The following is a 20,416-nucleotide window of genomic DNA, read 5'->3' on the forward strand; positions in this document are numbered from 1 at the left end:
CGATAGTCATTATTATCTATTTTATTGTGTAAACATTGTGAATGTTAGGAAAATTGTGGATTGGTTGCACAATTCTTCAACCATTCATGGCAATATGAATATTATAGTCATGCAATGACATCATTCCCAAGTGAAATGAATGTTTGATTTGAGTTTATGCAAGTGGATCCATGTCCATCAAACGAAATAATTCTTAACCATATATAATTTAAAAATCAATTTATTGGTTATAGGAGGCTTCTTCAAATGAACGCAATTTTGCTATGTACATTGTACTGTTTCACTAAATTCATTCAAAGATTCAACGAAACAATCCATTTTAATACCAAACCAAAAAATCGCTTGATGCACTAGTACTGCAACGTAATGGAACCTGCCAGCATTGTCAATTAATGTATATTTGACCATTTCATACCTTCGTCCTTGTTCTCGGCACATCTGATTCCAATTTAAATACTTTTAGCTAAAAATACTTAAGTGTTACCACATTTGAATGAATAGTATACCACTTCCACGGGGTTAACATTACACTAACAATAACATTATTTGCAAAATGAAATTCGTTTAAAAGCTTAGCACAGGTGTGAACACGCTCACTAGCGGTTTGACCTGTTGAAAGTAGGCAATTGTTATGTATCTTGCCATCATTCCAAAATTCGAATATTATTGTTTCATCACGACAATGTTTGACACTATATTGACTCAATACTATTGAATACAATCAGCAGTTGCAATGCTGTGACCTTGTTGCTTCAACGTCTTCTGACTAAAGTTGCAACCACTCCCTTGCACCTGTGTCAAATTAACCGTACAATGATCTGTGTAAATTATATCTGCTCGGTAGGATTAGGACATTCCAAATTTCATACGAAATGTATGTGTTTTTTCTCCAATGACCCATGCTAAAAACCCTATAAAATAGCAAATGTTTGAAGACTAAACTCAGAAGTGTTTTTGACTTTGAAATTTAGTACATTTGTCAAAAAGCACGAAAATACCTGATGTTCTTTCTACCGTTAATAAACTATCTAGAAATGCGACAAAACTTAAAGTCACTGAAGACCAGATAGAAATTCATGAGAAATACTCATTGTTTGGATTCAAATTTGACATTGCCAAGATTACACTTAAAGAACCGTTAGAGTTCAACGATAACGTCGGCAGCATCGATTTGGTGGACAAAGATTACAAAATGAATGACCCGTCCGAAATGGTCACTGTCTACGGTGATGTGGTATTGGATGGAGCAATGAGAACGAGGCGTTATGATACAAAGTATTTGGATGGCGCCAAATGCAAACCGAAAGTGCCCCCCATATTTGATGCAAATCATTTGATGTGTTACACTTTGGATGAAAGCATGGGAACCCTCGCTACATTTGGAGGTCCAATGATTTCAAAAAAGAATAACAAACTCGTGGGCATGACCATAATTCTTTTACCTGATCAGCCAGTTATTTTTCAACCGATTGCATCGTTGCTTGATTGGATCCGGAAGCCAAAGGTGAGACGTAATAAAAGAAGAAGAATGGCTTGAAAAAATGGGTTTCAGACGCCTGAAAAAGCCGAATACCGTCTCTCTTTTTGTTATTGTCATTTGATGTTCAACAAAAGAACCGAATAAATTTGAAAATGCCCATGCGCAGTTATGTGATTATCTGAAATAATTGCGATTTATATTACAACGAGGTTTTTATAAAAACTTCCCATATAGATGGCCGCCACACAGGCAAAAATCGAAGAAAAGGGTAAAAAAATGTCAAAGTTATGATCATACACCAAGTTGCCACCAAGGTGCACACGTATAGCTGTCGTTTTTTCATTTCATCTGAATAAATACAAAAGTGGTGTGTTGGGCTAAAGCCGTTTTCGAAAATGATTATTCGTTTATTGTGCGACGTTTCGCTCTTATTAGGAGCATCATTAGGCTGGAGAACAAAAATGTACACGAAAAACAATGAGTAAATGTTAAAACAATTGGCAAAAGCCGAAAATAATCAAATTACGAACCAGTTACATCTGAATTTAAAATGTTTTCGAAAGTATTCCATATTTTTCTATCAATTTCCACAAATTGTATCAACTACACGTGTCCATTAAAAGAATTTTGTTATTGAGCCTCATTTAGTGTCTGAATATGATTACACTATGCAACAACAAGAAACAAACACAGAGGAGAGAACTTATTTACAACGTTTTTAGGCTCACTTAATCCAAATCTGGCGTTAGTTTGTCCTGGCACGTCTAGTATTCAAGATACGTTCATTGCGGCTTCCGTATGGGATTTAGATTAGGTGGACCAAAAAATCTTGGAAATGAGTCTCCTCTTTTTGGGAGAATTTCGTTTTCGAAATTAGTTGCATAGTGTTAGTAGACCTCAATTCATATATTCCATAACTGAAAAATATCACAATTCATCAATTATTGATTGCATGGCACGTGTCAGCTATTAGTAGATGAATGGTATAAAAGAGACAGCACCGCACGGGGTAGACCAAACGAATTCAAAGGATCTCCTGAAGAAGTTTAAGACAATTCTTTACTATCATTGTGCAATAGGTTAAAACTCCGTTTGGTTGGTAAATTAAAATGAATCTACTACACGGTTTGTTTTCGGTGCTATTTATCGTTGAATTTTCGGCAAGTTTTTTCTATTCCTTTATCATTTTCACTTTTATCCAATAAAATACGATATTTCTGTAGAAATGAATATTAACACGAAATTTCTTTTTCTAGGAACTTCAAGGAAAACGTAAGACATTTTTGGTTTTCGGACTAGCTTCTTATGATTCCAAAAGATTTCTTCAGACTTCCATAATATTCAATTCGAAATTTCAATGTTTTTTCTAATGAACAGATGGCTTTTTCTCGCAAGCTCTTCTTAAGGGCGAAGTGATTGAAAACATGTCACAGGCAAAGTTCGTAGCTGGAATCCATATCCCCGCAAGTGAGTCTGCTTTAAAATCATTTTCATTTTTTTGTGTGTGAATTTTTGTCCGAAAAATTCAAATATTCTATCAATTTTGCTAGGGGTTTTGCCAGGTTTCGGCAACGTTGCATTATAGCGAATATGAATGAACGTAATGAGAAATGTAACGAGAAATTACGTTCATTCGTAATCACTAGTGAAGCCCCGTTGCCAAAACATGTACGTTCTTGTTTCCTTACTGCGCACTTCTTTTCTACGGTGAAGCAGACTGCTTTGTTTATTTGTATAACAATACGGGTAAAACACCGGCGCTCCGAGGTTTTCATACACACTTCCCATGTTGACGATCCGAAACAGGCAAAAATCGAAAAAAAAGTTAGATTTTTTTTTTCGATTCTCCTACATTTTTTTTTTGTGCCTAATCCATTGGTGTTATCGCAACATCGAAATTCGCGCTCCATATCACTTAATTTGGATCATGTGATAAATGCGACTGACGTCATCGGGAATCAATTGAAATGAAACACACGAAAAAATATTCGAGTAACGAAACAATGTGATACAGATCCATTCATATGAAACAATGCGAAAGGACAACTGCAGACAAAAAATCTATCAAAACGGAACACCGCAAAGCGAAATACTTAAAACGGCACATGCTATGTTTCATTCTTACGGATTTCTTTTCCATGTTCCATTTTAATGGATTGCTTTATTTTTGTTTCGTATCTGTGTATTGAGCGACGAAAGTCTCATATTCATTCCAACCGCATCATATTATTTACAACTGTGACATTTTTCGAACTTTCTCCAGAAACATTTCACTGTAACTGATAACTTTCAATTGTGCGTTGTTATTAAGACGAATATGCATTTCTGTCGGTTTACTGCCAGAAAATTCATCACATTGTGGTGGTCAAAAGTATCGTTCATATTGGATTATAGATTTAGTCAAATATTTGAGTCAACATACAGATGGTATTAAAACTGAATGATAGAAACGAATTTTGTAGATGAAGAATTCGCGGTTTCCCCCTAGCAATTTTGTATGTGTGTTCATTTTTTCTTCAAATATTATTGCTTGTACTGAGAATGAAACGATTTTATTACAAAATATTTGCATGAATACAAAGACCATCCAAATGATCCCATTAGAAAAATGATGGGTAAGTGTACCGCATTTATTCTGTCGAAAACGGAAATTATCACGAATGCCCATTGTGTGGATGACGCTCCATATGTTTATGTGGTAGCTGGTACGAAAGTTGTATCAGATGCAAACCAGAAAAATAAAATCAAAGTCGAAAAAGAGAACATTGCATGTCACCCTCATTATAGTCGTTTAATTGTTGGTGCATTTGATATTGCCAAAATTACACTGAAAACGCCGTTAGAATTCAGCGATACTGTTGGTAGTATCGAACTCGTGGATAAGGATTACAAATTGAATGACCAATCAGAAGGGGTCACTGCCTATGGATATGGCGTGTTGAACAACACCGGACCATTGATATTGAGGCGTTGCGATGCAAACTATATATCTGATGTCGAACGGGCCAACACATTTATGTCAAGTCAGACTTTGTGCTTTACCACTGGTGAAGCTACGAATGATGGCAAAATTATTACACCTGGCGATTCGGGTGGACCAGTCGTTTCAAAAACAAATGGCAAAATAGTGGGGATAACAGTGGGTATGAATGGAACAGCAGATGGTCGCGGAGCGTTCCTTCCAATTGCTCTATTCCTTGATTTTATTCGTGACCCAAAGGTATCTAATCACAATGCCCCAATTTTCAACAACGCAAACAAAATCATTTTTTGCATTAATTTCAGAGCGTGAAACCAATTCCACCTCCACTTACACCTAACGAAGCTAAATTTATAGCCGATATAGCGGCACCGGGAAGTAAGTGTGCATTCGAAATTCGAACTAAATCAAACCGTTTTCAACGTCACTTTTTTTAATTTTAATTGGAGGAGAGGCAAAAGTGGAGATTTTTCATGATTTATAAACATAAATATTCATTCGGAGATGTTTTTCTATTACAGAATTGGTTACTGCTTACAAGAGAAAATATGCCGATGCTGACGAAAATGATCAACTAAAATTTGATGCAATCATTTTGTCGGAAACAGAGATTTTGACCTGTGCGCATGGTGTGCTTGGCGCCCCATATGTCTATGTAATCGTTAATAAACTATCAAGAAATGCGACAAAACTTAAAGTCACTGAAGACCAGATAGAAATTCATGAGAAATACTCATTGTTTGGATTCAAATTTGACATTGCCAAGATTACACTTAAAGAACCGTTAGAGTTCAACGATAACGTCGGCAGCATCGATTTGGTGGACAAAGATTACAAAATGAATGACCCGTCCGAAATGGTCACTGTCTACGGTGATGTGGTATTGGATGGAGCAATGAGAACGAGGCGTTATGATACAAAGTATTTGGATGGCGCCAAATGCAAACCGAAAGTGCCCCCCATATTTGATGCAAATCATTTGATGTGTTACACTTTGGATGAAAGCATGGGAACCCTCGCTACATTTGGAGGCCCAATGATTTCGAAAAAGAATAACAAACTCGTGGGCATGACCATAATTCGTTTTTCTGATGAACCAGTTTTTTTTCAACCGATTGCACCGTTGCTTGATTGGATCCGGAAGCCAAAGGTGAGACGTAATCAAAGAAGAAGAATATAGGCTTGAAAAAAGGGGTTTCAGGCGCCTGAAAAAGCTGAATACCGTCTCTCTTTTTGTTCTTGTCATTTGCAGTTCAACAAAAGAACCGAATAAATTTGAAAATTTGAGAAAAATGCATTTTATTTTTCATTCGCCCATGCGCAGTTATATGATTATCTGAAATAATTGCGATTTATATTACAACGAGGTTTTTATACAAACTTCCCATGTAGATGGCCGCCACACAGGCAAAAATCGAAGAAAAGGGTAAAAAATGTGACTCTAATGTAAAATTGGGTGTACAAACAATTTTGTGAATACATAATCATCTCCCATTTTAATTCCTGTGGATTTTTTATTCTGAAATTTCACTATTTTGGTCTTCAGGCCTTCCACCTACAGTATACCAAAAATCTTCGAGATTCGATTTCGCGAAGCATATTTTTTTGAGACATGATAAACGGCAATTTGTAGGAAAATCGTGAGGTGTACAGAAAATTTTGTGAGTAACTGTATGTTGATTGGCTTGTGTAGTTTTGTATGCATTGGTCAGTGTTGTGTGATTGAGTTTCTAATTCAATGTTCTGAAATCGTTCTAAATTATTGATTTTCGTTTTTTACAACCGCAGTCGTGCTGCTTATCTGCTGTTTTTGTTATTTTTGCAAGAGAAATGTACATCCACCTGCGTCTAATGATTCTAAAGCTAATGATCTACCAATCTACCATGTTGAAGGCGAGAAATGGGACCTTTGAGACATCAACCAACCATCCATAGTATTGTGAAGAGTACAGGTGGGCGGAGTAAAAGAGTATAATTCATTCTCCTACTCCTACTCCCATACAAACGGAAAATGAGTATGTCTCGACATACTCTCATACTCATACATACTCTTTGAGTATGAGAGTATATACTCTTTGATTTTGAGTATGTCTCGACCTACTCATTTTTTACCCAAAGAGTAACTCTACACCTACTCTTTTTCCTATTCATTTTTTTGCGAAAGAGTAACTCTACACTTACTCACTCGTTTTCCCTCCCTCGGAAAAATATATAAAGGATATTTAACTTTTTCTGAGGAGAAAAAAAAATTGAAAATGAGTATGTCGAGACATACTCAAATGAGTATGAAAAAGAGTAGGAAAAAGAGTAGGTGTAGAGTTACTCTTTAGGTAAAAAATGAGTAGGTCGAGACATACTCAAAATCAAAGAGTATATACTCTGAGTATATACTCTCATACTCAAAGAGTATCTATGAGTATGAGAGTATGTCGGGACATACTCATTTTCGAAATGAGTGAGTATGAGAGTATATACTCGCGAATTCGCCCACCTGTAGTGAAGAGTAATTCAAAATAAACTGGCTTGCTCCCGGTTGACATCATTATCAAGAGGTCAAAATGTTCATATCGATATTTTTAGTAACATATAAATCTATCTAAAAATAAACAATAATAATAATAATATCTAATTCTCTGTTTGATTTTTAAATAAAGTTTTCCTTAATCATAAACCATAACGTTTTCATTTTTTCTTTGGCTCCGCTTTGGGAGCTGCTCAATGGGCGTTGGTCAAATTACAAAAATTACTTACGCCAGATTGTTTGAAATGTCTTTTCCACTATAATACCCATTAAAAAAAATCCATATCAAAATGTTCTCCATATGGCTCACAACCAATTTGACATTAAACTTGTGCTAATTTTTGGTGTGAGTAAGAAATACCCACGAAAAACTCCATTCAAAATGAGCACATTTTTGATGTGACTGACAAATACAATATCTGGTGTATTTCCATCCAAGATATGATTTGCGACCATGATCAATTACATAAATGAAGTTTTGATTTTGCCATTGCAACGGTCATTTATATTGATTTTCTATGTACAGCTGTTGGCGCCCTCTTTGGTATGTTCTTAGAACTAAGAGAGTTTCCGATCATTGTTTTCGGGAAAAACATAACCGATGTTCACATAAATGTAATTTATCATGGTGGCAAATGAAATCTTGAATGAAAATACATCAGATGTAGTCATTCAGATCGAGTGAATGTAGCTCGCGCTCTTATTGAACTTGAAGCAAAAGTGGATGCTGAAGATGAAAATAAACACCACGTCAACTAGCCGAAACAGAGGGTGAGATTTCACAATTTTGTATGAAATGTAATTACAAATCATCATTTATACTTTATTCTATTCGGTCACATTTGCACCAAGCTGAATAAGAATTCTAGAATTCAAAAAACGATTAATGAAAAATGTTCTTGGCATCAAATAAAAAACCACAATGATTCTGTTTCAAAATTCAAAATTTATTTTGTTTTAAACGTTCAGATCATGCTCGCTCTTGAACAAAAAAAACAAATGTACAAATTTACGAAAAAAAAAATGAAAAACATGCATATCGTTTGAACGAAATCGTCAAATTCTTTAAAGTCATTCACAATAACTTAACTATTTTAAAAACCAAATTTGTACATAAAACATATTTTTTGGACAATTTTTTTTTCTCTTATTTGCTGTTTACTCGAAAATGTACAATTGAACGCTAGGAAATCGGTTGAAATGAAAAACTAAAAAAAATACAATTGGAACTGTAATCAATGGATGGGTAATTAAGCTCAAAATTTATTGATCAAACTCATCGTGGTTCGTGCACTGCTCTGATTTCGAATGGTAGCTGATATTGTTTATTGGCCGTAAGTAATGATTGTACGGTATCAAAATCAGTTGCTTCGTTTAGGAGGTGTTAAAACCATAAATTGCGCGATAAAAACTCCTCGATTTCTTTTTCTCTCTCTAACAATATAGGTACAATGCAAAAAAAAAATTTAACTAAATTATACAAGCCGTGTATAATATGCACATGCGTTTTTTGCAACAGTTGTTTATCATTTTTTCCGTGTTAAATAATATTACGTAATATTGTTTCTGTATGGCTACTGATGTGTTGTTATTTTTAATGGCTAAATAGACTATAAATCAAGAGCTGTGTTTCTGATTTCTCGTGCAAATGTCTTCGATTTTTTTCTTTCGCGAACTTTCCTAAAACAAAATTCTATCTCTAATTTAAATCGGCTAGGGTTCTGTGTAGTGTGCTCCTTTTTTCAGTGTAAATATAAAATGAGAATAAAGATAGAGAATTTGTTCTTATAGAAAAAAAAATTGGGAATGTTGCAAATCTTGCCCGCGATTGGCGGCAGAAATTTGAGAAAATCTTCCTAAATAGAAATTGCAAAAAAAAAAAGAAACTAAATCGTTAAAATTTCTATGACTTTGTGTTGGAATCGATAGACAAATCTAAATAAATATTTGAAGTTTTGAAATTGTCCGTTCCTCTTGTGGCACATTTTTGAGAAGAATAAAAAAATATAAGACAGTTCAAATAGCTCTGACATTCTTTTGTTCTCGTTCACGTTACAGCTCATTTTCGACGGTAGTTTAGCTTATTTTTGCCGGTTTGATCGGCACATCGCAATACCTCGGCATACGATAGATCCAATTTCATGAGTTTGTGTAGATCATGTGCAGCGGCACTCTTCGTGCGAAAAACAACTGTTTCACCAGTTGCAGTCGTTTTTCGTCCGGTCTGCATGTTGCGATTGTAAACGGTGATTGAGTTACCGTTCCAAACGACATCCGAATTGTTTGATGTACCCTGGGCACCATCGGCATTGTTTGCATTGGACCCATCCTTCGGGAAGTCGTAAGCAACGCGATCGCGTCTCTTGCGATTCGATGCATAGAAAAATCGTGGCGAAGTTGGAATGAGAGCTGGTGAATCTGATGGATCTATGGCACCTTGACGATTTCGTTTCTTGTTCTTTTTGCGTAAATTGTTGAACGCCAAATATTCGAGCGGTTCACGTTTGTGTGGCGTCAATGTTCGTCCATTTTCGAATACTTCTTTCTTCGTTGGCGTTTTGTTCTCTTGGCCGGTCTTCTTTTTGGCCGTTTTGCGCTCATGTTTCGTGACACATTCCGACATTGCAATGGATTGCTCGGACACAACGGACGAAATAACGCTCTCGGTGTCTTCAACTTCAGGGAAGGTCGGTAACTCTTCGACGGCCGGTGTAACTGGTGGCACCTTAAATGCCGGATTGGTGTCATCAAGCAGTGGCAATTTTTCACCCTCATCTTTATTCTCGGCAGCCTTTTTTAATGTCGCAAAAATCTCCTTGAACAAATGCCGATATCTGCAAAATTTAAATTAAGCATTAGTAAATTCGAATCGAAATCGAATCAATTTTATTGAAGAGTAATCAAAAAGGACCAATTTAGCTTAATTTCAAACTAAAATTCAAAAAAAAAAAAAATTCAACTCACTTCGGGCAATGACGGAAACGTGAGTCAATCGGTGATGTTTCATCGTAAATGCTAAATTTATCGTCACCATCAGCGATGGTACACAAGAATGTCTCCTCGGTTTGTGTGCATTTGTTGCTGATTTCATCCGAATAGCCCGAGCTGGATGTTTCTGCTTCAGAGAAATCGGTTGGTGTACGCAAGTTGAGTTTTCGTTTAGCTCCAGTTACTGCCGCAGTCATATTCTCTTTGTTCTGTGGGCTTGGTTCGCTCGCCTCTTTGCTGGTATTGGCCGAACTTGAATTGCCCGAAGCCAATTCGTCATGCAACGAACTGGTTGGTGTTGATTCGTCCTGTCGATTTCGGAACGCTGCATTATGAACCTCCAACAATGCTTCATACTTGTCGACCAGATCACGGTATGGATTTGGACTGGGTGCCGATAGCGTTGAATCCGCATTAGACACATCCTGTTCAAAGAAATCATGAAATATGGAAGAAACAGTCCAATTACAATCTCATTCAAAATATCACACCCCATTGTTAGCAGAAAAAAAATAATCCAACACATACTTGCATGCCTTACAAATCTACTATGTATAAAAAAAAGGTTTAAATACAAGAAAATATTGAACACTTTATTTTGCATTCGAATTTGGTGTATTTTTTTTGTTGTTAGTTTTTGCATTCAAATTGGGATATAAATTCATATTTAACACTATTTGTTTGAAATAAATGTACGACAACGGACGGACGGAATGAAGTTAAATAAAATTATGCCACCATATTTCTACACAACCTGTGAACACTCTTGAATTAAACGGTGTTCGAAAAAACAAAATTCATTCAGTGGTGACATGTGCATTTTGTGAAATCATTTATTCACATTTTGATGGTAAATGATAAAAAAAAAATCTTAAAAAAATTGCAAATATTTTAATTGATAACTGTTGCTGTCTAAACGATGCATGAATAAGAAAAAAACTAAATCGCAATTTGTTTGTACATTTTGGAATGCTTCACTCTATGTTTTTTTCGGATGTTTTGTTGAAATGTTCAAAGTTCCAGACCACTTAAATAATATTTACATACGGTTTTCGCCTAAAAACTCCAATGGTTTTGTATGGGAAAAACATGCTTATTCTAGGAAATTCTCAATCTTTGTTTGGCACCTTTGTGTTTTTTTTTTACCTTCAATTTGCTTTCTTTTGAGCGGCGTCAATAAGTTAATAATTGCATGACTATGGAATAATGGATTATCAAAATATAAATAATCAAGGATTCGAAAATTAGTAGTAGATAACAATATGTTTTCTCTTTTGTCCACTTAATGTCTAAATTTAAAAATAATTTCGATTTGAATTAATGCGTTGCGAACTGCGTCATTTCGAGATATGTCGTACATTTGATGCTAAAAATTCAATTTGTTTCACTGAGTTGTGATTTGTTATTTTTTTTTTGTTTCAATCCACAACGCACCAAATCATCGTTAATCACAAACCAATGATAAATTGAATATTCTGTTTATAAATGCTAATCATTCTACTACGATGAAATTCAAACACTAAATAATAAAATGAATGATTTTTCTGTCTGCGTAATGATGAGTTTTGTGTTTCTTCTTTCTTTTCAATCAAATTTTTAAACCAGCTGATGGTTTCATGATCATCAAATTCGAATTTTGGATGAAATTTGAAATGATGTGACAACAACAACAACAAATTACAGGCTGAGTGTGGTGTTTCTGTTTGTTTTGCAGCAATCGTGCGAGATCGGAACCGGTGTTTTAATCTCATCCGTAGTAGTGATCGGTGTAATACACCGGGTGTATACCAAATGTGAGTTATGTGTGTTTATCTTACAAATGTCATCTAAAACTACATAAATTCAATAAAATCAAAGTTCAGCAAGTTAATCATACGAAAGAAAAATATGGCTGGCCATTGTAGCAATTTTAGCATCCATTGAATAAATGACACATTTTTTGTGATCAGAAACCATAATTCAAGTAATAATGCCAAAATGGGAACAGGTGTTTCATGCAGACATTTTGACGATGTGCTTCTACATAATAAACATTCCGCCTAGAAAAATTGAATGGAGAGAGAGAGAGGGAGAGAAAAAAAATCGGGAAAAGAACACATTGTTGAAATCATACAAAAATTAGGCAAACAAAAATGAAACAAATCAAAAACAAAAAGCGTAATTTGTTATAAAAGACGTAAGAGTATGTGGTATACATGACAAAAAGAAATACAAAGAAATAAAATCAATGTCAATTGAGAATTATATGAGAATCACTTTGAAGATGTAAATATGTGGGTTGTGGTTTTGTCCCTACTGAGGTGTAAGCATGTGTGAGTGAGTGAGTATGTTCAGGTGGAAGCAATTGAAACGAACCGACAGAGAAAAATAGCAACGTTAATTATGACATATCAGTTTTTTGTTGTTTTTGTTGCTTTGAAATAACAAATTGCCAACGGTTTTATTAATTTTGTATTCTGGACTGGACTTTCAAGAGCATAGAGTCCAAGTAGAAAATAAATTATGAACCAGGTTTTTGAGTACCCAAAATTATTTGGGCGGCAAATTTATACGGTTTTTTTTTCTTTCTCAAACTACGGGTTAAACATTTGTTTATAGCTTCGCGAAGAAATAATATATTGTCAGGATAGTTAGATCGTTAAGCATTTAGTATTTGTGTACATGTGTATCTGTGTCTGTGGAAAATGAGAATTTATCTGTTGTAAATCGACAAATAAATAATCGCCAAATCATGCTTGTTTTGCATATTGTTTCACGTTGCTATCGGATGAGAAGCATTTATCACCGCTTATAATTACGAGTACACTGACACTGTTGACCTGCCTCTATCTCTCCCTCTCCCTCTCTTACACTGACACCCTCTTTGTGTCTCTTTCAACCCTCGTTGTGTGCTGGTGTCGGCACAAGCGCAATTATAGGCCGTAAATTTCAAGTGACTTGTCTCGGTCTCTTGACCATTTACTCGTGTAAAGACGCTGAAAATTTGTCTCCATACGATGCGGACTAGCTCCATTCCAGAAAGAAATATGTGTCTCGCCACTGTTTGATGACTAAAAAAAAATTTACAACTTTTTTTCTACACACAAACTACAAATGCATGAGCTCTGAATTTCACATGTGTAACGAAATGAATGATGATGATGAATTGATTCATTAACAATACATTTTTATGATGGTCCATCAACAACGTTTTTATGTCGTTTTCAAGCTTGATGTTGTCGTTAAAATAAATAGGTTTTGTTCTTATTCAAATTGATGACTTAAACTAAATCTTAATCTATTTTGCGCATTAACAAAAAGCAAATCAGCGTTGAACCGACTGAAATCCGGTCGAATTGATCTCTTAAAATTAGAAACAGCATTTCGTTTTAATTTAAAACAATTCGAAATTAGTTTAATTGCCCCTGTAATCTATTCCGGTTGAACACTTATCTTGTGACCTATTTTGGAAGCGAAAATGGCACCTTATCGCTAATGAATGAAACTTAAAGCTATGGACGTTTGATTGCGATTTCTTCTGTTTTCTCACGCAGTGTTGGAACTTTGAATGGATTTTCTTTCAACTGTACAAAAATTCGTTCAAAATGCTGTTATGCGTAAATGAGTCAATCTTTGTCTAATTCCAAAAAACCAAATCGTTTCATTTTTTTTAATTCGATCATTTTATTAAAACTTAAAGCAAAATTTTGTACTTTTTTCCTTCTTCTGAGAATGACTCATTCATCGCTTGATTGTCGAATGTCATTGGAGATGCATTCGATTGAAAACAAAGCAAACGAAATGAAAAAACATGCAAGCAAGCGAATGTTGGTTGATTTATGAAACACAAATTCGCACTAATACACACATATACAAAATATTTACTAAAAAAAATTCGAGATAAAATATGAAATGAATTTTTTAGAAGGAGAAAAGAAAACAATCGAAAATTTTCGTTTTAAAATTTTAGTGGCATAAGCATTAGCTGGTTATTTGGTCAAGAATTAAATTTTGTTTTTGTTTTTATTTAGTTTTGTAAAGAAAATAAGCCGAATTCAGGAACGATGGCAAGCAGATGAGTGGTTGGTGTGATTTGGTTGTAGTGGTTAGATAAATTGTGTTAAAGAGATCAGAGATTTTTAGAAGGACTTTTTTAATGACCTGATTTGCTGTGATGATCTGCGAATTGTATATGTTTTGAACACTGTTTGTGCGTTGCTGCAGCAATTCATTGAGACTAGCATCGTCACCGTCTTCGGTGCATGCAATCGATGATGCGTAATCGGGTACGGTTAACGTATCATCATCGAAACCACGCAAACAACGACGGCACATTTTCCCTTGTCTGTTTTTTGTGAAAGAGAAAAATGAAAATGATTAGAATTTGAATAAAAACCCGAATTTTTGTGAATCGAAAATGGATTTTTCAGTCTTGAGATATGTATTTTACCCTGACTCTTCGAGTATGGCCAGTTCATCGTGCATCGACCTCATTTCACCAATGTCCGACGCCACGCTTTGTGCGACACGATTCTGTAGCTCACGATTATCTTGAACTGAAAGGGAAGTGATGTACGGTATCAATTATTTATTCATCAAACAAACGAAAAAAATAGGTCTATTGTTGATTTGCCAAACCATAAAGCAAAATACGGTTAATCAACGATTCATTTGGCTTACTTAATGATGACAGTTGATCTTCAAGTTCCGATACGCGTTGCCGTTCCGCATTCAATTGCCGTTTAGTGCCATCCAATTCGGTGATGATGTTCATGATTTCCTCATTATCACATGTTTCGGCTAGTCGACGGTCGACCTCATCGATGCCCATCGCTTGACTATCGCTTGTCATTGCATGCGCTACCACCACATCGATTTGTGATGTGCTGCTCATATTTTTGTTCGACTAATTGATTTCGCAAAAAAAAAAGAGATACAATGTTAGCAAATGAGCATTCGGTTTGTAATGAACATGCGAACACATTCAAATGAAAACGTCGAAATTTTGCGGAAAAAAAATGAAAGAAAGAAGGGAAAAAAAACCACTTACATCTGGTTGCCTCGAACAAATGTTTGTAGGTGCAGTGACCGTTTCATCTTTTTTCGTTCGTTGTTCAATCTGTAATCGCTCATTTTTACGCCGTTCAATTTCCACTTCGCGATGCAATTCTTCGATTTGTTTACGTAACTCTTCGCATTTCTCCTCGAGTGTTTCGTTGGTGGTGGTTAAACTATGGTTAAAAAAAATTGGACAATTATCCACAATGCTTTTTGATTTATGACGAATTTTGTGCAAATTTTACGTTTTGTTGATCTTTTTGACGCCCGAGTTATCCACATTCAATCGATGGTTCTGCTTTTCCAGATCTTGTATGCTAATTTCGATATTTTCATAGATCTTTAGCCGTGTGTCGTTCACCTCCCGCAATGCGTTGTTCTGTTTTGTCAAATACTGCAGAAAAAAAAATAAAATATAAAAATTACCGCATTGATCATATGGCTTGCTTCAAAACATGTGAATTCTTCTTCATCGTATCATCATTTTGTGTGCGAACGTTGTTCGCTTGCGCAACAAATTTCCAGTGAAACGGAGAAGAAAAAACAAGCAATGTTTGCGAATGTACATATGTATGTCGATGTCTCGTGATATTTAGCGTCATAAATTTATTTTGTGAATTAAAAAGAAAAGAAAAGCGAGGCGAAAATCAAACGCTGCATATGAATATATGCGAGGCCAGTCAGCAGGGAGCGCCAATTATGAGTCGTCACACCCTTGCGTGAAATGAAGAAAAATAAAGAGACTTATACACACATAACCGAATGTCCACAGGAATCATCGATTTTCAGAGCGAAAGACAGTGGAAAATTGGAAGAAAAATTTCGTAGCCACTTCGTCAATTAGTTATTTCATGGGGCTTGGACGCAACGGTTGATCACATCACACAATCAACTTCAGTGGTGTTTGTTTTTGTGCAAATCATTTTTTTCGTAGTCAAACCATATGGCCATTGTGTGAATAGTGGAAAAAATTCAGAGTTTTGAACAGAATAAAAAAAGTCAAAAAATGGGATTGTTCGAAAGTAAATTTCTGGAGGGTGATTTTGTTGAGCCACAATGGCTGGAGAAACCATGTTACTTTGGTCTTCGATGTTGGCATCTTGGCTTTTTGGGCTTTAGCGGTCTTGTATGCATTGGTCAGTTTTGTGTAATTTGTTTTCTACTTTTACGCTTGAAATCAAACAACAACAACAACTACGACGACGACGATATGAGCTCTGAAATCGTTCTTAATTATTGGTTTTCTCTTTTACACCCGCAGTTGTAATGCTGTGCTGCTGTTTTCGCTTTCGAATTCCACGCACCAAACAAGAAATTGAAGCCGACTATCAGCGCCGTGTGATTGCGAAAAATTTTCGCAAACGTTTGGCAAATATCAAAAATTCCGAAATGGACGATATGAACCTACAAAAAGGTGAGACAAATCATACTGCAATCGAAGTAATGCTACTATGCCCTAAGATGATACGGATTCCTTTTACATATTTAGCTTTAGAACGAATTCGACAAGATTTTTTGGCCGAAGCCCATCGAAACATGGAAGCACAAGAGATGAAAGGTGTTGTGCTGAGAAGAGGGCATGTTTGAACTTCAAAATAGAAAAAAACGATAGAAATTCACAACTTGGCGACCTTATTCAATGGAATTCATACAAATTAACCACTGTTTCCCCTCGAAACTGTTCAAGTTCAAGAAAAGTTTCAGTTTTATTCAAGAAAACATTGAAATTGTTGCAAAAACACGCGGAGAATACTCAACAAATACATTTTTTTAAAAATAAATTCATATTTCAATGCGTTTCAGTGTGTTTTTTTCTTTCAGTTTCTTTTTTTTGTTTCTTTTGTTCGTTCGTTTTTCTCTGTTCGCAGTAAATCTTCAATTAGCCCAAAGTGTTTATGTTGAAAATGCGTTTTCTCCAATTGGACGACGTCACAAGTCCACGCCAGTTGGTATGCAAACGCTGTAAAATATGCGTGCTATCAGTTCATTTAGCGCACATTAGGTATATAACCTTGGTCATGAATTGTTTTTGGTGTCCATTGATTTTTACCGCCACTGATATCCATCTATCTTGTGCTATCACTGGAACAACGGTCAATTTTCATGTGCTTTGTATGCCATATCAATGTATTTGTACTCAACTAAACGACGACTGGCCTCAATATTCAACAAAATCACCTATCACTTTTACTAAAAAAAAAACGAGATTTAAACCATCTTACCTCTATCTCTTGTAGCTGATCATCGATGATATTCTGTTGGTTTTTGATGGTACCTTCGAGCTCTTTGTTCCGTTCCAACAGTGTTTTGCCGAGTTCTGCTGCCAATTGCAAATCTAAATCAATGGAAAAAAGACATAAATTAATCAATTGCCGTGATAAAAGCCTTCCGTTGATATTTCGACAAAGAAGTGGGCATTGTATCAATTTGTTCGCTGTTGAAATTAATTTTTATAAATTGCCCGTTTGAATTTATCACAAACGACCAAAAAAGATTGTTTTCAACGATTTTGGTTAGGCATCATCGTTTTTCTGTATCGCTTCATCACTTAATTTATGCGAATGATTTACTGTTTGAGCGCTGTACTGAATTTAAAGTTGGAAGCGCCCATTAATATTCAGGTTGTTACAGATAACTGTGAGTTGTGAATGAATGAAACCCACTCAAAATTGCGGGCCACAATATATTTCTTCATTGTGGCCAATTTTTTATTGTATTTTTGGTGCTCGAAGAAGTATTGATGGAGGCGTCATTTTTGATTTGTGTCTGGAACGAAAATAGACATTTTTGTTGACCCAAAAAAAAAGAATTGTGCAACAGGTGATCTTTCATCTCTCTGGTAGAAATCCAAACAATCGCCAGTAATAAAAAAATAAAAAAGTGCCTTTTGAATCTATTGGATGTTGCACCATCTTGTCACTTCATAACGCCCATAAACACGCTTCATGTTTGCATTACAAACATTTCCTGAGAATTTCGAACGTTTCGGGTGAATGTGTGTAAAACAGAAATAAAAACACAAACGAACAGAGAAAAAAAAATGCAGGAAAAATGTGGAAATCGAAATTCCAAACGAATTAATCTAGAATTGAAAGCCCGAAAAATATGCGAGCTGCAACAAAAGATACACGTGTTATGGAGCACAGGAACAAAACGGCACCAACGAAACACACACAAAAAATAGCGAAGAAAAAAAAAGCCAAAATACAGATAGTAATTAATATGTTCCCACAGCCAAAGCGTGGTACGCGCATTCAATTTTCATGAATTTTACATACACGCAACACGCTTGCTTGTTCATATATGCAACGCGATAACAATAATGATTGGAACAACGAACAAAAAACAGTTTTTTTTTTGCTTTTCCAAATTAAAAATGCATAAAACCCATTACGAAAGAGAAACTGACAGTAGCCAGTGGCAGCAGCAGCAGCAGCATAGCAGTATTCTCTCTTGAAAAATTTTAATATCTCCAGAGTTGGAATGAGAAATATGGCAACTTTATCGTTTCACAGTTCACTCGACAAAATGACACACTACAATGCAAGGTAAAAGTGGTCGTAAAACGTTGAAAATTCTGAAATTGACGCGGTTCAAGTAATAAATGAAGCAACAAAGTTAATAAAGTTATGTGTTTGCCTATCTACGATCACCTTTTTTTCAGCAGAATGTCTGACTTGACATTTTTCACCTCGCCAATTGTTTTCGTCAATTATAGTAATTAGCGAATCTATGTAATGATTTGACTATTTCGATGATAGCGAGCAAAACAAACATGGTTTTTTTTAGAATGAATTTGTAAACCAGCAGATTTTTATCGCTTCGAAGAAGAAGAGATGGAAAAAAATGTCAGTCAAGTTGTAAATTAGCTTGTCTTTTCGACAGCCATTTTCAACGAGAGTCGTGAGTTCAATGTTCAGACTGAGTGAAGCAGGCAAAGTCAAATTTTCTAGTGAAACTGATCGTGATTTTTTATGTGTGCAAAACATGGTGGCGTGTGTACGTAGAACGTGGGCAAAAAATATCCGAATTTCCCTGTTTTCGAAATGCTTTCAGTTTTTTGGCCTCCTCTATCTCCATTTCACCGATCACCAAGTTTGATGTTTTAATTTAAAATTATCAAGGCGATGATGATCGACATTCGTGATAGATTCAATAAAGAGAAGAGAAAAAAAAATGTGAATCGCTTGTGTTCATCACACGGTTGCTTAGCCGCAAAAGTCCCAGCGGCAAGATTTGGTTTAAAAAAGGTTCACTCACATTCAACGTTTTGAAAGAAAAAAAAATGCAGCAGACTTTTCAACAGTTTGCATTAACACGTTGCATACACGGACAGTAAATGTGTTGCAAACAATTTTCTTTTCTATTTTGTTGATGATCGAAGGTGCGCTTGTTCAGCTCCATGATCAATTTTTTTTTCTACTATGCATTTGCTTTATGGCACCCACAAAATGCGCGACCGAATGAAGGGAAACCATTGGCATGAAAAAAAAAGAAAAGAAAATGCAGAGCTGATAACAGAGAGAAGCAGTGACTATTGAAACATGAAAATGGAATAGCATGAGCCAATACATGTACCTCTCATTGTGCGGCTACAACAACTCTGCGTTTTTTTTTTCAACAGAAATGCAAACGCCGAAGAAATAGAAATGTGTGTACGGCAGCAGCAGCAGCGACGGTGGCGGCGCTGTATACAATTGAAATTCTATTCCATTGAAGAATGCATATAATTAACATGTTCATTTTCAAGTTTGATTTAGCCTAATCCATGTATGGATTTCTTCGCTCGCAATAGAATCGAAATTGTTTTTTTTTCACTTTTCTATGAAATTATTAAAGATTAATCATCAAATTGAATTTTGTAAGAAAACAAATTTAATAATTAACGTGGTTTTCTCGTTGATTTGAACTATAGATATCAGGTCAATTGGTGGATGGCAACTGCAAATTGCTTTTCGTCATAAATTCTTCATGTTGCAATATTTCAACAGAACGGCAGCTACGATTCGATACGGTCTTTAGGTGAACTGATGTGGAAATGTCAAAATTGTATCGTTCGGTCATTCATGATTGCCTTTTATTCATTCCACGCAATATCTCTCTAACATGATTATCTTAAATCATTCAACGTGGTGCCAAATTCGCATGCTCGTAATGCTTTTTACGACGCCGTTCAAAATTTTGCAAGTGGCAACATACAAGCTCACCACACTACACTCCCCAGCTGATAGATGATATTTAATATACAATTTTTTTTTGCATTTCAATAAAACAAACTGAGCCAAACCAACATAAAAATAAGCCAAAACGAAGAAAAAAAACACACAATAAGTCAATAAAAATGTTAATAAAGATTGAAAAAAGAAACGGCTCGCACAAAATAAAGATATCATAATGGTTTCGATGATAC

At 35.4% G+C, this 20,416-nt stretch overlaps 3 protein-coding genes across 16 annotated transcripts in view; 2 read left to right on the plus strand and 1 right to left on the minus strand.

The window, feature by feature from the left end:
- Positions 1-4,088: 4,088 nt before the first annotated feature.
- On the plus strand, positions 4,089-5,038 carry LOC129565712 (serine protease 3-like). Its single transcript, XM_055440865.1, has 3 exons — positions 4,089-4,095; positions 4,183-4,700; positions 4,982-5,038. The coding sequence occupies exons 1-3, from the start codon at positions 4,089-4,091 to the stop codon at positions 5,036-5,038; spliced, it is 582 nt and encodes a 193-aa protein (XP_055296840.1).
- A 2,869-nt stretch (positions 5,039-7,907) lies between these two features.
- Positions 7,908-20,416, minus strand: part of LOC129565852 (cerebellar degeneration-related protein 2) — a 42,500-nt gene continuing 29,991 nt past the window's right edge. For all 12 annotated transcript variants that reach the window (XM_055441134.1, XM_055441135.1, XM_055441136.1 and 9 more), the window contains 8 exons: positions 17,229-17,341; positions 15,252-15,400; positions 14,999-15,179; positions 14,629-14,854; positions 14,399-14,504; positions 14,110-14,293; positions 9,946-10,394; positions 7,908-9,815 (listed from right to left, as the gene is read on the minus strand). In XM_055441134.1, coding sequence (XP_055297109.1) covers positions 9,041-9,815; positions 9,946-10,394; positions 14,110-14,293; positions 14,399-14,504; positions 14,629-14,854; positions 14,999-15,179; positions 15,252-15,400; positions 17,229-17,341 — 2,183 coding nt within the window. In that variant the 3' untranslated portion in view covers positions 7,908-9,040. The remainder of the gene's footprint in view (positions 9,816-9,945; positions 10,395-14,109; positions 14,294-14,398; positions 14,505-14,628; positions 14,855-14,998; positions 15,180-15,251; positions 15,401-17,228; positions 17,342-20,416) is intronic.
- LOC129565853 (transmembrane inner ear expressed protein) lies at positions 15,878-16,791 on the plus strand. Of its 3 annotated transcripts, none has more exons than XM_055441145.1 (3): positions 15,878-16,142; positions 16,268-16,420; positions 16,496-16,791. In XM_055441145.1, exons 1-3 carry the CDS (start codon positions 16,013-16,015, stop codon positions 16,591-16,593), a joined length of 381 nt encoding a protein of 126 aa, XP_055297120.1. In that variant the 5' UTR covers positions 15,878-16,012; the 3' UTR covers positions 16,594-16,791. The 3 variants fall into 3 exon arrangements, with proteins under 3 accessions (XP_055297120.1, XP_055297121.1, XP_055297119.1); XM_055441146.1 differs by having other exon boundaries at positions 16,502-16,791; XM_055441144.1 differs by having other exon boundaries at positions 16,268-16,791.

This window comes from Sitodiplosis mosellana, unplaced genomic scaffold (genome assembly GCF_009176505.1).
Source record: "Sitodiplosis mosellana isolate CC-2019 unplaced genomic scaffold, AAFC_SMos_1.0 Smas_scaffold_3, whole genome shotgun sequence".
In the NCBI taxonomy this organism is placed as follows: Eukaryota; Metazoa; Arthropoda; class Insecta; order Diptera; family Cecidomyiidae; genus Sitodiplosis; species Sitodiplosis mosellana.

What these genes read in the sequence shown, in the direction of transcription:
- LOC129565712 (XM_055440865.1), top strand. An exon ending in ATTTTATTCGTGACCCAAAG is followed by an intron (nt 4,701 to 4,981) that starts GTATCTAATCAC and finishes TTTCTATTACAG; the next exon opens with AATTGGTTACTGCTTACAAG.
- LOC129565853 (XM_055441144.1), top strand. Translation starts at nt 16,013, where the DNA reads ATGGGATTGTTCGAAAGTAAATTTCTGGAGGGTGATTTTGTTGAGCCA. An exon ending in TAGCGGTCTTGTATGCATTG is followed by an intron (nt 16,143 to 16,267) that starts GTCAGTTTTGTG and finishes TTACACCCGCAG; the next exon opens with TTGTAATGCTGTGCTGCTGT.